This window comes from Garra rufa, chromosome 24 (assembly GCF_049309525.1).
Source record: "Garra rufa chromosome 24, GarRuf1.0, whole genome shotgun sequence".
NCBI classification, from domain to species: domain Eukaryota; kingdom Metazoa; phylum Chordata; class Actinopteri; order Cypriniformes; family Cyprinidae; genus Garra; species Garra rufa.
The window spans coordinates 24,880,427-24,898,504 of record NC_133384.1 but is presented as its reverse complement, the minus strand read 5'-3'; the positions used below and the strand labels follow the sequence as shown (position 1 = coordinate 24,898,504).

Below are 18,078 nucleotides of genomic sequence, written 5' to 3'. Positions count from 1 at the left end.
AAAAAAATAATGTTTTAATAATAATTTTTATTAGTAGTAGTACTATCATTACATCAACTAATATATTTCTGTCACAGTTTCTTCAAGTTAAACCATACTTTTATTTTGACGGTTTGCTGTGAAGACCTTTAAGTTTCATTTTGTATATGATATGACAAACGTTTTTCTTTAAAGAAACTTTAAAATGCTCATGAAGTGAATCCATAATTTGGCAAAATCCGTGACATTCAATGTTATATATTAAATTTTTATGACTGTATTTCGCGATTCTGTCCATGATTTCCACATCGCTGAAATCATGGCCAGTAAGACTTTTTAAATGTTTTGAAAGAAGTCTCTCACCAAGACTTCATTTAGCATGCATTACTCTATTCTTCAGAGTTATTTGTATTCTAATAATCTGCTTTACATCTCAACAGGTGATTGAGCTGGTTCACAAGTATGGGCCCAAACGGTGGTCAGTGATCGCCAAGCACTTACAGGGCCGCATAGGCAAACAGTGCCGAGAGCGCTGGCACAATCACCTCAACCCAGAAGTGAAGAAATCTTCCTGGACCCAGGAAGAGGATCGCATTATCTACGAAGCTCATAAACGTCTGGGCAACCGCTGGGCTGAGATCTCAAAGCTGCTTCCTGGACGGTAAAAAGCTCTGTTTTAATATAGACGAATTCCAGTGTGTGTGTAGGCCAGATAATGACCTTTACCTAACTGGACTATTACAGGACAGACAACTCCATTAAGAATCATTGGAACTCCACAATGCGCAGGAAGGTGGAACATGAGGGATACTTGCAGGAGGGCAGCAAGAGCTACAACAGTGACTCTGGCCAGAAGAAACGACCAAAATCCAGTCCATCTGTGGAATATCCACATGACCAGAACCAAATGATCATGAGTGGCCAATCACAGGTGATTATTTCATTTTTAGGTGTTTTTTAATACTGTGTTCTTACCTGATTGATCCACAGCTGTGTTTTTTGTTTGTTTAGCTCATAAATCCCTTGTTTGTCCTGAACAGTTAAGTCCCACAAAAATTCTTTGGTTTTCAGCATTTTTGTGTATTTGAACTCTTTCCAGCAATGATTGTATGATTTTTGAGATCCATCTTTTCACACTGAGGACAACTGATGGATTCATATGCAACTATTACAGAAAGTTCAAATACTCACCGATGTTTCAGAAGGAAAAACGATACATTAAGAGCCAGGGGTGAAAACTTTTGAACAGTACATTTTTCTTATTTTGCCTAAATATATTTTTTCATGCATGGTTTTTCCTTCCTGGAGCATCTGTGAGCATTTGAATTTCCTGTAATAGTTGCATATGAGTCCCTCAGTTGTCCTCAGTGTGAAAAGATGGACATCAGAATCATGCAGTCATTGTTGTAAAGGGTTCAAATACAAAAATGCTGAAAAACCAAAGAATTTATAGGACCTAAAGAATTTTTCTAAAGAACAGCGGGCAGTTTAACTGTTCAGGACAAACTAGGGACTCATAAACATCTATCCCTAAACAAAAAAAAAAAAAAAAAACACAGCTGTGGAGCATTTAGATAAGAACACAGTATTAACAATCAAGGGGATGTAAACTTTTGAAATTTTTATAAATTCAACTATTATTTTCTCTTGTGGATTATATGTAAACATCTTTTTTTGCGAAATATCTTATTCAGGACAGTACTAAATAAACTATAACATGTATTTTTTATGATCTCTCTTATATTGGTAAGATAACTAACATTTACAGATTCTGAAAGGGGGATGTAAACTTTTGACCTCAACTATATGCTTAATTTAATACATACCAGATGTGAAGTATTTAATATACAAGCTTTCATATTGTTTTTGATTGGCAGCCACCCAGATATCTGTATGGTTCACAAAGTGGCCAGTGTATGGAAAACATTAGTGTCGAGATCTCTAGCTTCATGTCGGTAAGTCCCTTGTTGCAGTTCTCACAGCATGCTTCAATCTCTTCTATATCTCTGAACTTTCTGCTTTCTTTTTGTCTTCTCTATTAATGAAAAAAAAAATCTGTCTCATATGTTTGTGTATAATTGTTTAATCTGCATGCGTGTGGTGTGGTGTTAAACTGCTCCTTATCTGAATTTCACCAATGCCGTTTTACAAATTTGTATTCGAATGTAATATATATATATATATGTATATAATATATATGCAATTGTAATGTAATATCAAAATTCTAAAAGGCATATTAATCCTGAGTGGGTTTGCTTGGTGAAATTCAGGATCTCATAAAAGTCTTGTCAAATTGTCAGTAAAGTTTGTGTCTCGGTCTCTCTTTCCGCCTCTTCCTCCTGGTTCTTCTTCCTCACAGCCGTGCCATGACGACCCAGACAAAGAGAAAAGAATTAAGGAGCTAGAGCTGTTGCTAATGTCAGCTGAGTGTGAAGTCAGAAGACAGTCGGGCCCTCGTGTAAGAAACACTGTGTGTGTGCGCGTAGAATAGTGCGCTATAGGTCCCATCGCCTCCCTTCATTCCCATCCTACTCCCCCATACTCTCATTTCTAGCTGTGCTTCTTAGTAAATCCTACCCGCCTTCACTGCCTCCCTGCCTCACACCTTCCTTTGTGGTTTTATTAACTAAAACTACAGCAAGTGACTGCTTTGAGGCATAAAAGCATGTTTTTAATACTTTTGTTTTATTTTATACACTTATTTATTGTTTCTGTTATATTCATCACTGTATTATCCCAAAACTATATTAATAAATTAGCATGTATTGTGTTAGCATATTAGCTTTGTTCATTCTGTTTGTTTTAAATACATTTAGTAGGTTGGGTGCAAATGAATGGCTTTAAATAATTATTCACCGTTTCCTTGTCAATTGTCTGCAAGAATACAATGTATCATTACCATAGAGAATAGGACTAGTTTACTTCCAGAATAAACATTTCCTGATAATTTACTAACCCCAATGTCATCCAAGATGTTGATGTTTTTCTTTCTTCCTTCAGTTGAAAATAAATGAAGGTTTTTGAGGAAAACATTTAGGATTTTTTCTCCTTATTGTGGACTTCAACGGGCATCAACACGCTGAAGGTCCAAAATTGCACTTTCAATGCAGTTTCAAAGGGCTTTACACGATCCCAGCCGAGGAATAAGGGTCTCACCTAGCAAAACGATTGGTCGTTTTCTTATTTACACAAAAATACAAATGTGTATAAATGCTCATCTTGTACTAGCTCTGTGATGCACTTTTCATCTGTGTACTTCAGTTCAAAAAGGCTGGGTAGGGCAAAAAACTAATTTTCTCCTCCAACTTCTAAATTGTCAGTTGTGATTAAAAAAAAAAAAAGTATAGAAATGGCTGATCCTTTCGCTAGATAAGACCCTTATTCCTCAGCTGAGATCGTGTAGAGCCCTTTGAAGCTGCATTGAAACTGCAGTTTGGACCTTCAACCTGTTGGGAACCATAGAAGTCGACTATATGGAGAAAAATCCTGGAATGTTTTCCTCAAACTCAATTTCTTTGTGACTGAAGAAAGAAAGACATGAACATCTTTGATGACATGGAATAAGTAAATTATTAGGAAAAAAAATTATTCTGGAAGTGTGCTAATCCTTTAATAAGGTAAATGTTTACTTTAGAATATGGTCACTGAGTAATATGAAATTCCCATATTATAAGTGAAGCAGTGTAGGTTTATTGGTTTAGATTTGTCTTAACTCTCCCTTTAACATCACTGCAGTTGTTTTTAATCATAATCATAATCTCTTCTCACTGACCTCAATGGTTTGGTTCCATACAGAATCCAGAGAGCTACTCCAGCTGGTCGGACAGCTTGGCTGATGATACTGTCACCACCACAGAGAGTGTGGAGGACAGAGGGGTCGAGCTGTGTCGTTTAGAGGAGGGCCGGCCTGCTACGATGCCTCTGCCTGTTTCTCCCAGCAAGTTCCTGGCTGCTGAGGCCAGTGCTGTGCTGTCCACACTAGAGACCATCCCAGAGTTTGCAGAGACTATGGAGCTTATTGACTCGGTAAGGAGAGAATTACAAAAATCGGTTAGGTATGAAGTTATTATAGATGTTATTCAACTTATTCTTTAATGTGGAAGTAAGCTATGGTAAGACTTCTGGTTCATTATCCGCTATAGGAACATAACGAGAAGAATAAAAACGGCAAAACTGTTGGCATTACAACCCAGTGTGTTCATAATTAAGATAATACATTAAAATAATATGGTAAGACACACCAATCTGCATAAGCTTAAAATAGCAGGAACCAGATGAGACCCGGAAGCCAGACCCATAAAATTTACAAATGGCTGTGCCCGCTCTTATGGCAAAAATAAGTTGGATAGAACAGTAAGATTTTTGCATTTATTTGATCCAAAGTACATCAAAAACAGTACAATTTTGAAACATTTTAACTATTTAAAAGAACTTTTCTATTTGACTAATTTATTCCTGTGATTTCAAAGCTGAATTACTTCAGTCACATGATCCTTCAGAAATTATAATATTCTAATTTGCTGCTCAAAAACATTTATTATTATGTTGAAAACAGCTGAGAAGATTTTTTCAGGTTTCTTTGATGAATAGAAAGTTTAGAAGAACAGCATTTATCTGAAATCGAAATATTTTGTAACATTATAAATGTCTTTCATCAGTTTTGATCAATTTAAAGCATCCTTTATCAATAAAAGTATTAATTTCTATAGTTTTTTTTTTTAATGATACTGACTCCAAACTTTTGAATGGAATAGTTTATAACGTTACAAAATATATTTATTTTATATAAATGCTGATATTTGAATCTTTCTATTTATCAAAGAATCCTGAAAAAAATGTACTCAGCTGTTTTAAATATTGATAATAATAATAAAATTGTTTCTTAAACAGCAAATCAGCATATTAGAATGAATTTTTGAAGGATCATGTGACACTAAAGACTGGTGTAATAATGCTGAAAATTTAGCTTTGATAACAGGATAAATTACATTTTAAAATATATTCAAATTGAAAACAATTATTTCAAATAGTAAAAATATTTCAAGTACTGTTTTTGTTTAGAATTCTCCCCGTTTGCCCAGTGACGGAGATGCGCACGTTGTGGGCGCTGTACGGAACGGCGTTGCGCAACTCGTCCGTATGTGCACACTGAATGGGCTGATTGCGAGCATTGCGCTCTGGTGTTGCGTCGGTCGTTTGGACTGGAGAGTTTGCTTGATTGTTCTCATTGTGATGACATTGCACGAGTGATGGACAAAAAACCTTGTACATGTCCAACAGAGAAATCATTAAAGCTACATATCATTTCAACAAGACTCCGGGTTCTCTAATAGGAACACTGTAGCGGTTAGCGCACTCCAAACCAGCATTACAGCTTAATATTTAACATGGTCCTTCGAGCCGGATGCTGACTACTACAGATATGTCGCATGATGATGATCCCTCCAGTTCAAATCAACGAACAGAACGGCCAGTGAGACAATACACACTTCCTAAGTATTTGGAGGACTATGTTATTGACGGTAACCTTCCAAGATCAACTAGTCCCCCATCATGCTCACTAGACACAAGGCAGGTGGCTTCTGCAGTGTCTCCAGCTGTGGAAAGCAGAGTATCATCTCCAACCGGTACGTCTACTCCGCAGCATAAACCAGAACAAGCCCAGCCAACGGATAAAATGTCATTGAGGAAATTGATGGAGACCATCTCAGAAGCTGAGAAGGAGGAATCAGTTGAGATGGCACAGCTTGCAAGCAGACTGTCTCTTTATGAGAAAAGGCAGCAGCGTCGACAGGATATGTTACAGCACATACGCACATTCCTACTGGAGGAGGAAGCAGACAACCTCTCGATCCAAGAAGGAGATGTAGCATTACAGAAGGGAGCACTTTCCCCTGACCCTGCTCTTAACATTACCTCGACTGCTGAACACTTCTCAAAGACATCAGTGGACAATCCAGAATCTCAGCCTACAAGAATGTGCTCCAAACCGAAGAGGACTGAATTACCCTTGATGTCACCGGTTCCAGTTATGCCAAACGTGGCCCAATCTAACATAGGAGCCCAGCCTGCCCCACAAACACTTCCACTACATGATCCGAATGCAGTCCGCTCATTGCCGCCATCATGCCTTATGTCTCCACAACTGCCCACAGCGCCTGATGCTGCACCACAGGTACAATTAATGCCACGAGGGCAATATGAAGACAATTCACCTCCTGTGCTTAGAAGGTCCGTAGGGCTTGAGGGAGTCTCTCATTTGACCCAGCAGCAATGGGCCTCTAATCACCCAACTGCAGTACATACAATGCAACACTCTGTAGCCCCAGTTTGTGCTGATTGTTATTCGAGTTATCCTGTTTCATACTCAGCACAGCCTAGTAATCTTGGGGCACATAGTCATCAGCACCCAGCACAACAAGTAGCCTGGCCACAGTATGTTGATTACCATGCGACTCCACCACCTCCCATTAACTTGTATGGAGCACCAAAGCCTTCTATACCAGACTTTGCTGTGGACAGTGAAAGGGATTTCGCCAATCTGAAGCTAGCATTGGATAATCTACTAGATTCTCACCCTCAGCTATCAGAGAAATACAAATATCACGTGCTGCTTGAACATCTCAAGCTCCCAGAGGCTCAAATGATTGGCCAGTCATGCCGACATGAGGCTAAGCCGTATACAGCAGCAATGCAGGCTCTACAGTTGCACTATGGACAGCCCCATCAATTAGCACAGAGTGAAATAGCAGCTATACTCAATGCTCCAGATGTGAAAGTGGCTGATGCTTGTAGTTTCCAGTCCTTCGCCCTAAGAGTTCATCTTCTTGTGAGTATGCTGTTGTCCCTGGAAGGTCCTAAAGGCATTGAACTTAGTTGCTGTTCACACGTAGACAGGCTCCTCAGCAAACTTCCAAAGTATCTCAGAGACAACTTCATTGAGTTTTTACAGATGCAAGGCAAGTTGAATGTCGCCAGCCTTAACCCGTATAATCTCCAGGACTTTTCTGGTTGGCTGCAAGGTAAAGCTCAGCAGCAGCGTCTATCAAGTAGACTAGTCGAGCGCTATCAGAAGGAAAAATCCTCCCCCACATTTCATGGCAAGGCTTCAACTCGACCCAGAGGACAAAGTGCTTCAGTTTACCATGGTGCAGAGCCCCAAGGCCTAAGAGCTCCTAAACAAGAACCTCAGTACTCTCAGTGGAGGAAATCCAAAGTGCATTGTTTGTTCTGCCATAGCAAAGAGCATTACATAACACAGTGCTCAGAAATAAAGCAGCAATCAACAGAAAACCTCATGCAATGGGTTCGAGAAGGAGAACGATGCTGGAAGTGTGGCCGTTCCCATCTTCCAGAGAATTGTAACCTAAAAAAACCCTGTGGAATATGTGGGGCAATACATCTCCAAGTACTCCATGGAGTTGCAGAACAGCGAGCTAAGGAAAAGCCGACCACTGCACTGAACAGTAGGATCTATCTTACCCCTTCTAGTTCGTCTGGTCGAGTATTACTGAAAGTTGTGCCAGTGTTTTTGCATAATGAGGACAGAACGATTGAGACCTACGCAATATTGGATGATGGTGCTGAGAGAACCATGTTGTTACCTACTGCCGCTCAAAAGCTACAGCTAGAAGGGAAAGAAGAAACTCTAGCCTTACGCACCATTCGGCCCGATGTCACATTCCTAGCCGGCTCTGTTGTTACCTTTGATGTGTCCTCTAAGATTAATCCAGGAGTCAGATACAGAATCCAAAATGCCTTCACTGCAGATGGTTTAGATCTTGTGGAACAGAGCTACCCAGTCAAGGCTCTCCAACGCAGATATGATCACTTAAGAGGTATTCCATTACAGTCATTCAAGAACGTTCAGCCACTGTTGTTGATTGGCTCGGATAATAGCCCTCTGATCACTGCAGTGAAGACCGTGCATGTAGACAGTCAGGTGGGGCCAGTTGCAGTTTGCACAAAACTAGGCTGGGCCCTTCAAGGCCCTGAAAGTCTTCCAGATCGAACAACCTCCACTTGTCAGAGTTATTTCATTACTGCTGCAGCAGCATATGATACCCTCTATAGAGACGTGGAGCGATTGTGGCAGCTGGATTCTTTACCCTACCGAAGTGAAAAGCTGATAACCCGTTCTAGACAAGACCAAGAGTCTATCAAGATTCTAGAGACTAAGACCTGCAGAGTACAGATCAATGGTGTTCAACGTTTCGCCACACCTCTATTACGGGCAGTAGAAGCTCCCAAGCTGAAAGCTCCTCAAGAGTCAGTGCTCGCCAATCTCCGAAGTACTGAAAGGAGACTTCAGGATCAACCAGAACGGGCTGCTGCCTATCAGGGGGAGATAAATAGACTAATTCAAGCAGGTTATGTGAGGGAGATTACAGCTGAGGAAGCTAATGAATCAGAGGAGTCTTGGTATCTGCCACATCACCTTGTCTACCATAATGAGAAAGCACGTCTGGTGTTCAATTGTTCATATGTCTATAAGGGCACTTCTCTCAATGAACAGCTCCTGCCAGGACCGAACCTAGGACCATCCCTAATTGGGGTCCTATTGAGATTTCGACAGCACCACGTTGCAATCAGTGGGGACATTAGGGGTATGTTTCACCAGGTTCGCCTATTACCTGAGGACACACCCCTATTGCGGTTTCTTTGGCGGGATCTGCAACGAGATACTCCACCTAAAGTATTCGAATGGCAGGTGCTGCCATTCGGAACAACCAGTAGTCCCTGCTGCGCCATCTACGCGTTACAGAAGCACGTCAAAGAACACCCACACAGCACTCCTGACATCATCCAATCAGTTGAATCCAGCTTCTATGTTGATAATTGTCTGGAGAGTCACTCCACAGCTGCAGCAGCCCAGACTAGAGTTGATGATTTACGTGCCCTGTTAGTAGATGGCGGATTCGAAATTAGGCAGTGGGCTAGCAATCGATCCTCAGTTGTTGCTCACTTACCATCTGATGCTAAATCTCGGGACATGGAACTGTGGCTGGAACACAATCGGTATGATCCTCAAGAGCCCACATTAGGACTCTGTTGGAACTGTAGGACAGATACCTTAGGGTACAGATACCGACCCATCGAGCACTCGACACTGACAATGCGTACAGTTTATAAGATACTAGCGAGTCAGTATGACCCTTTGGGTTTCATCACGCCATATACGACCAGAGCCAAGATTCTCATACAGCAGCTATGGTCAAAGAAAAGAGACTGGGATGACCCAGATCTCCCTACAGATCTCCGTGAGTCCTGGAATGAATGGGAGAGTGAATTATCACACCTCAGATCAGTATCAATTCCACGCTGCTATGTTCCTGAAGTGATGGATAAGCCTGGGGCTAAGCACCACCTTCATGTTTTCTGCGATGCCTCAGAGAAGGCATACGGAGCGGTAGCATACCTCTGTTCAGTGCTTGAAGGCATCAGTGATATTTCATTTGTCATGGCCAGATCAAAAGTGGCCCCAAAACGTCAACAGACCATGCCACGTTTAGAGTTGTGTGCGGCGCTGGCTGGAGCACAACTCGCGAGTTTGATTCAGACAGAATTGTCCTCCTTCCTTCAGAAGACCACGCTATGGACAGACTCTACAACTGTTCTGGAATGGCTACAGTCAGAATCATGCAGGTTTAAGGTATTTGTGGGCACTCGTGTCTCAGAAATACAGGAACTAACAGACCTGCAAGCATGGCGTTATGTCGACTCACTCAATAATCCGGCTGATGATCTGACAAGAGGAAAAAAGCTTCTGGATCTTACTGGACCCAGCAGATGGCTTAGAGGGCCATCTTTCCTTTTACAAGCTCCAGATAAGTGGCCGAAGAGACCACACTCTACTCATCCACCCATGTCCAATGAACTGAAAGGTTCAACTTTCTGCAGCTTAACATCCGTGCTGCAGCAGAATAATACTCCAGATGCAAGTCAGTTTGAGTCGTGGAAGGACCTGATCAAAGCTGTACGCCAGCAATGCCACGGGGCGGCAGAGTCTAACCATACTCAGCCAATAAATAGTTACCGTGAAGCCGAACTTACCCTCCTGAGAGCCTGCCAAACACAAAGTTTCCCTGAAGAACTCGCTTCTCTAAGAGCAGGTCAGCCTGTTCGTCTCAGCAGCAGACTCAGTCATCTAGCACCAGAGCTGGATCAAACAACAGGTCTCATCAGAGTAGGTGGAAGGTTACGACAGATGCAGCAGGTCAGTGACTTTGAGATCCACCCTATCGTACTCGATGCTCGTCACCCAGCTACTATGCTTCTAATCAAGGACTATGATGAACGTCTACTACATACTGGCTCTGAGAGAGTTTTCGCAGAGATCAGAAGACAGTATTGGATATTGAAGGGTCGACAGGTCATCAAAAAACACCAGCTTCACTGCCCAGAATGCCAAAGATGGAGAGCACAACCTAAAGTTCCTCAAATGGCAGACTTGCCATCGGCTCGTCTTCGTATCTTCTCTCCACCTTTCTTTTCAACGGGCATAGATTGTTTTGGGCCATTCATTGCTAAGATTGGCAGACGTAATGAGAAACGTTGGGGAGTGATTTTTAAGTGCCTAACAACGCGTGCAGTACACTTGGATCTCCTTAATTCCATGGACACAGATGCCTTCCTACTAGCCCTCCGCCGATTTATTGCCCGACGAGGCAAACCAGCAGAAATCATTTCAGATCGAGGTACAAATTTTCGAGGGGCTGACAGGGAACTTCAAACAGCCTTTGAGGAATTGGAACCACAGCTTCAACAGCAACTGGCTAGTTATCAGATTGAGTTCAAATTCAATCCACCTAACGCACCACACTTCGGAGGGGCTTGGGAGCGGGAGATTCGCTCCATCAAAAGTGCACTTCAGGTCGCAGTGGGAACTCAATCATTATCAGAGGACGTGCTCCACACCATCCTAGTGGAGGTGGAAGGTATCATCAATTCCAAGCCTCTCGGATATGTTTCAGCTGATGTCGCTGACCCCGACCCTATAACACCAAATATGCTTCTCATGGGGCGGCGAGACGCTTCTTTGCCACAAGCTGTTTATGCTCCCGAAACTATTGGACGGCGTAGATGGCGGCATTGTCAGAATATAATAGATCAGTTCTGGATCCGTTATCTACGGGATTATTTGCCAACACTCCAATCCCGCTACAAATGGCAGCAAACGACAGAGCCCCTTGCTTTAGGGACCGTTGTAATGATAACTGATCCCAACCTACCACGAGCCCATTGGCCTATGGGTCGAGTAGTGAAGCTCATTCCCAGTAGAGATGGGTGTATACGAACTGTCGAAATTCAAGTAAAGGAGAAAGTGTACATTCGACCTGTAGCCCGCCTTATCCCACTTCCTGGACTTCCAGAGGGAACCGAGGATCAGCAACCATGAAGAATCCTACTGATCTACACATTTGCTGCTCAAATGTGGGGGCGGCTGTTTAGAATTCTCCCCGTTTGCCCAGTGACGGAGATGCGCACGTTGTGGGCGCTGTACGGAACGGCGTTGCGCAACTCGTCCGTATGTGCACACTGAATGGGCTGATTGCGAGCATTGCGCTCTGGTGTTGCGTCGGTCGTTTGGACTGGAGAGTTTGCTTGATTGTTCTCATTGTGATGACATTGCACGAGTGATGGACAAAAAACCTTGTACATGTCCAACAGAGAAATCATTAAAGCTACATATCATTTCAACAAGACTCCGGGTTCTCTAATAGGAACACTGTAGCGGTTAGCGCACTCCAAACCAGCATTACAGCTTAATATTTAACAGTTTTGCTGTACTTGGATCAAATAAAAGCAGGTTTGGTGAGCAGAAGAGGCTTCTTTAAAAACCATTAAAAATCTTACTGTTCAAAAACTTTTGACTGGTAGTAGATATCAATACTGCTGCTTATATACAATTTACTCTGTTACTTAATCATTAGACTATATGCTGTATGTAAATTACACAGCATCATTAATTCAGTTATTTAGTAAAGTTTAGTAAAATGATATCAAAGATGCATACTTGACACCTAATGAAAAGTAAGGTATGGGTTTTGATGCTTCAGGATCCTTTGGCCTGGAGTGATGTGACCAGCTTTGATCTCTCTGAGGGAGGCCCCTCTCCGAAGCCCACTAACCCCACTGATGTTTGTACGACCCTGGAGAGATGCACAGAAAGCCTGGCCTATCCAATAAATGCTCCCACCATCCCAGCGATAAACAGGCAGTGTGCTGCGGTGAACCAGGGCAAGTCTGTGTCTCTCTCTAACACCTGCATGAACAGATTCAGCTCTCCATCACCGTCCATTATGAGAAAGAAGAGGAGAGAAAGAGGAGATCAGTCACCTGGAGATGAAAGGAGCTGTGCGTACATAGACAACAGTGGGAACTCACCGAAAAACACCCCTGTCAAAGGCCTGCCATTCTCACCCTCTCAGGTATGGCTACATTTATAACTTTTAGTTAATGTGTGAATTCATTCAAACTTAAAGTTAAAATGTTTTTTTTTTTTTCCCATTTAGTTCTTTAATGTGTCTGGTGGTGAGCCGTTGAGCCTCGACAATCCTGCTCTTACATCCACTCCAGTGTGTGGGCAGAAATGCCTTCTCAACACACCCCACCAGAGAGAGACCACACCAAAACACCAGAAGGAGAACGCAGGGTCAGGCATTATTCTTCACCTCTGCTGTTTGAGAATATCAGGCTGACAGAATCAAGAAGTAACTAATACTATTTTCGTCTTTACAGATTTAGGACTCCAAAACTCCATAAGAATATTATAGTCCACACTCCAAGAACACCCACTCCATTCAAAAACGCCCTGGCCGCCCAGGAGAAGATGCATGGCCCATTAAGAATGGTGGTAAGTCCGAATGTGGAAAAAAACCTTAAACCGGTGTCATTATTAAGAGTAAACTAGTAAACTTTAGAAATATTTTTACTATTTAAAATAACTTTTTTCTATTTGAATATATTTTAAAATTGTAATTAATTCCTATGATTTCAAAGCTGAATTTTTAGTATCGTTACTCCAGTCACATCCTTCAGAAATCGTTCTAATATTCTGATTTGCTGCTCAAAAAAAATTATTATTATGCTGAAAACAGCTGAATGGAATTTTTTCAGGTTTCTTTGATGAATAGAAAGTTCAGAAGAACAACATTTATCTGAAATAGAAATCTTTTCTAACATTATGAATGTCTTTATCATCACTTTTGGTCAATTTAAAGCATCCTTGCTAAATAAAAATATTAATTTCTGTAATTATACTGACTCAAAGCTTGAATGGTATAGTGTATAATGTTACGAAAGCTTTTTATTTCAGATAAATGCTGGTCTTTGGATCTTTCTATTTATCAAAGAATCCTGTTTTAAATATTGATTATAATAATAAATGTTTTTTAATAAAAAAACAAAAACAAAGAAGGATTATGTTACACTGAAGACTGGAGTAATGATGCTGAAAATTCAGCTTTGGAATAACAGTAATAAATTACATTTACAATATATTCAGATAGAAAACAGTTACTTTAAATAGTAAAAATATTTAATTTTTTTCTGTTTTTGCTGTACTTTGGATCAAATAAATGCAGGCTTGGTAAGCAGAAGAGACTTCATAAAAAACATATTACTGTTCAAAAACTTTTGGCTGGTAGTGTATATGTATAGATTTTTTTTTTAATTCTATAATTTTTTGTGTGTTTAGCCCCAACCACTGGCATTTCTTGAGGAGGACATCCGAGAGGTTCTGAAAGAGGAAACTGGGGCTGACATCTTCACACAAGTGCAGAACCAACCTCAGTACAGATCTTATGAGGTACTGGCTTACATATTTGTTCTCACAATCATACAGTTGGGTTAAGTTTAAATGTTCAACAGCTTTTATCTAATGTTAACACTTAAATTGAACACTAGTTTTTATTCATTTTATCATTTGGTGTTCACAGCAGATGGAAGCGCCTGCAAGGAAAGTGAGAAAGTCTTTGGTATTGGACAGCTGGGAAAAAGACTGTTTAAATGTACAGCTGTTTCCCCAACAGCAGATTAACAACAATGGAGCGGTAAGTCCATTATCCTACTTTACTAGCTAATGATGCATCATTAGTGTTGTTTTCCCAATTCACCCACAATCATTGCCTCTCTTTTAGTCTCACAGTGACGACTTACTGACCAGATCCATGCTCATGATGCCGTTGACAGAGAGAGAGGAGAACTCTTGCTCACCTGAATCGTTGAAGGAATCATTTTCAATAATCCGCTCCCTCAGCCCACAGGACAAGAGAGAAAACATGATTCAAAGGAGCCCACCTTACCAAACACCCACTCCGGTAATTTACTTAATTGTGAAAATTGAAAATTCTGTCATTAATTACTCACCCTTGTGTCGTTACAAACCCTTTAGACCTTCGTTCATCTTCGTAACACAAATTAAGATATTTTTGATGAAATACAAGAGCTTTCTGACCCTGCATAAACAGCAATGCAACTAACACGTTCAAGGCCCAGAAAGATAGTAAGAACATTGTTAAAATAGTACATGTGACATCAGTTCAACCTTAATTTTGTAAAGCTATGAAAAAAACAATTTTTTTTTGTTTATGATTGTTATAGTTGTTTAGAATCTATAGATCGATCATATGATGGAAAGAGCTATGTGTAAATGTATGAACATTTTCTGCAAGTTTAAGCCATTTACCATAGTAATACAGTCTTTTTGAGTTTTATTTAACTGTTATAGCACCAGTTGTGGTCCAAACCCCTTAAAACTTTGCATGCTTGTTTAGAATCACCTGTCGCATGTGCTCAGAAGGTTTAGTGAAGTTTTTTTCTTTGGGCTTTATATGATTTTGGGTAAATTTGGACAGGCCCCTTTTCTAAACGACTCTGTTATAGCTTCCCAAAGGGTACATTTAAATATATATACATTTGATATGAATATTGTGCATATGTGCGAAAAACCATGTGATGTACTATGGTTTATGCCCTTGAAAAATGCGATATCGTACCCCCAGTGGCCGATTTCTTTCAAATTTCTCTCAGACCTTTGGGGCCATGAGTCGAACAGGCCCACGAGTTTCATTCCGATCGGCCTCCGTTAACCTTGCCTAACAGGCGCTCAAACTCATGCACTTCGTCTACCAATATTAGCCAAGTTTTTTTTAGAAACGCAAATGTCCTTGTAGACACTTGTGGCACTTCGGACCAAGACTGTTGATAGGACAAATGGTTGCGCATTTATAGCCATTTTCATGAGTTGTTTTCCTTATAGCGCCTCCAAGTAGCCAAGCTCCACATTTTTTTCTTCTGTGATGCAGACTGAGCTCTTACATAAGAGTTCTGAGTTTGGCGGAGATATCTCATTCCATTCAGAACTTATAGGTATTTTAGTTTATACTGGCCCTGCCCCTTTCGAATGTTTTGGCACCCCTTTGCGACGGTGAGTCGAAAGTTGAACTTTTTTGATTAATTATTAATATTCACTCTCCATAGAATCTTTCTGCGATGATTTTGTTCATCGGGTGAAAAAACTTAGGAGTAGTTAGCAAAATGTGACATGTGTTTTGTCCGGCGTGAGCCAAGGATTCCAATGACAGTAGACACTGACGGTTTAGGAGTTATGAGTGATTTCGTACTTTTGATCGCTGTAGCGCCCCCTTTAGGCCGATTGGGGTGAGCCTTGGTCACATTGTAGATGGTGAGAGTACTACTATCCCTCCAAGTTTCAAGTCTCTACGACTTACGATTTGTTTTGCACAATCAGATTTACATGGAGATCGCTGATCTGTGACCATTCTAACAATTCTAACAATTGCCCTTACTAACTTTCTGACCCTTGAACGTGTTATTTGCGTTGCTGTCTATGCAGGGTCAGAAAGCTCTCTGACTTTATCAGAAATATTTTAATTTGTGCTCCAAAGATGAACAAAGGTTTTACAGGTTCGGAACGACATGTGGGTGAGTAATTAATGACAGAATTTTCATTTTTGCATGAACTATCGCTATTAGCTTTAGTTTTAGTTAACAATAACAACCGATGTTCAAACTCAAACGCCTATTTTCATACCCAACAGGCCAACAGCGAATGGGAGGCAGTGGTTTTTGGGAAAACGGAGGATCAGCTGATCATGACCGAGCAGGCCAGGCGTTACTTAAACACCAACCCCACCACCTGCATTTCCAGAGCTCTCGTCCTTTAAACATCACTACTGCACTACAGCAACCCTCCTCTTTTCCTCTATCACACCGACATTTAACCTTTCAGACAATCTGGTGTAGAAAACAGAAACACTCTCTATGTTTGCTAAACACCTACTGATATAACAATGTACCGCTTAGAATAGTCATATGTACTCAAAATACAACTAGCACTAGATTTAGCTAATGGTATTTTAACAGTTGTTTTTATCCATTTTTAGCTGTAGACCGTGTGCTGATTTTAAAGGCTGCTTTTAATGAACTTTTTTTAAGAAGGAAGAAATCATATAAATGACATTTGAAGATAGTTTTAAGCTCTGGTGTTAAGGATAGGGGAGCACTGGCAGTGTTGCACTACTGTGGTTGTTTGTTAGGGTGAGGAGCAGAGACAGTGTTGAGGAGTAACTGGATAGCACTTGCAACGTAATCGTTTCCGCTCCAAACGTAACAAAGGTTCCACCCCGATTACTTTATTTTATTTAAATTTCGTTTTAAGAGTAGGACACTCACTGAATGTATTGTATAGCATGAATCTGCTAAGTTAACGTCTACTGGAAGGTACCTCGATGATTTTCTTTTTTCTTTTTTTTTTTTTGTTTTAAAGTGAAGTTTGTTGAGATGAGTTGTACTTAGAGAGGTGTAAAATCGCTGACTTGCAACTGAAGTCTAAATCCAGCGTCGTCGCTGCTTACGTTCTCAGTTTAGCCAAAATCATGTTTGGTACTGATATTAATGCGCATGTTGCATTATAAATAACACGTTCCAAGAACAAATACGTAGGTGAGATTTGTTCGTTTAGAGCTGTAGGTTCTATTTATTAAATCTTTACTAATTTATTTATTTCAAAGATATAAAGAAAATCTAATTATATTTCGTTTCTGTTAAAGATTTGACTACCTTCCATTACATATTTCTGATTCAATAACACTGCCACTAATTTCTTGAAGTGTACAGTACGTTTAACAAGATTCCGTCCACTTTACACCAATTGGTTGACCGTAAAAGTAGCAGCATTCAGCCTCTGAGAATGTGGGGAAATTGCACTTTTTTTATTAAAATATTGTATAAATGTTGGTTTGTCATTAATATCTATTGTTTTATCCCCTCTGTAGTGTTTACATTTTGTTGTATGTGGGGATTTTTATTGGTGGCTGAATGTATTTAAACATATCATTAAGAATGACATGTCAGGATGACATCCGAAATGGTGTAAACGTAGTTTCTTTCTCCCACTTTCTCGCTCTGGAAAAAAAATTTGTAAGGATTTGCTCGCTGCTACTGAGAGTTACAGCAGGAATGGACATAAGCACAATCGGCTGAAGGAAGTGTAGGAAAATTGCTTTGCTCTCATATGAAGTGAAATGTCGAATGAAATGTTGCTTTATTATTATTTTTTTTTACTGAGAAAACCCATGTAAAATAGTTCCAAGTTATTCACAATGATAAGTTAGTCTGAGCAAAACCCTGATTTGAAAGGATTCGGCAGTATTAGCTTTACATAACACATTTGTCTTTTTCAAATTGAGTTTTTTTGGTGTAAAAAGTTTATTTTGGCTAATTGTAACCTGATTGGAATGCAAAAACTGATCTGTGTTTAAAGGAACACTACGTGTCCCTCATCGTATGTATGTTACAGAGAGATTAATTTATTTCGGCTCACGTAACATTGTAGATAACTGTTTAATATGTCTTTGTTTGTCTTCATTTTACTGTCAAAATGTCTTTTTCTGTAGATTTGAGGGAAGCAAGGATATGTAGCAAACTGAAATGCATGAAAAAAAGCAGCACACTTCAACTGACATACTCATTTCTCATGCAATATGTTACGCATTTGACAATATTTTCAATATTATAACCTGCTTTGATATTACGACCAACTTGCCAATAGACTTGTCATTCACATACCTAAAA

At 40.3% G+C, this 18,078-nt stretch overlaps 1 protein-coding gene across 1 annotated transcript in view; it reads left to right on the top strand.

Moving 5' to 3' along the window:
* Nucleotides 1-18,078, top strand: part of mybl1 (v-myb avian myeloblastosis viral oncogene homolog-like 1) — a 25,802-nt gene extending 7,724 nt beyond the window's left edge. The window contains exons 2-13 of the mRNA XM_073830575.1: nucleotides 420-640; nucleotides 724-910; nucleotides 1,857-1,934; nucleotides 2,339-2,437; nucleotides 3,775-4,005; nucleotides 12,039-12,410; nucleotides 12,495-12,634; nucleotides 12,721-12,835; nucleotides 13,679-13,789; nucleotides 13,920-14,033; nucleotides 14,121-14,300; nucleotides 16,044-18,078. Of these exons, the coding sequence (XP_073686676.1) occupies nucleotides 420-640; nucleotides 724-910; nucleotides 1,857-1,934; nucleotides 2,339-2,437; nucleotides 3,775-4,005; nucleotides 12,039-12,410; nucleotides 12,495-12,634; nucleotides 12,721-12,835; nucleotides 13,679-13,789; nucleotides 13,920-14,033; nucleotides 14,121-14,300; nucleotides 16,044-16,169 (1,974 nt within the window). The 3' untranslated portion in view covers nucleotides 16,170-18,078. The remainder of the gene's footprint in view (nucleotides 1-419; nucleotides 641-723; nucleotides 911-1,856; nucleotides 1,935-2,338; nucleotides 2,438-3,774; nucleotides 4,006-12,038; nucleotides 12,411-12,494; nucleotides 12,635-12,720; nucleotides 12,836-13,678; nucleotides 13,790-13,919; nucleotides 14,034-14,120; nucleotides 14,301-16,043) is intronic.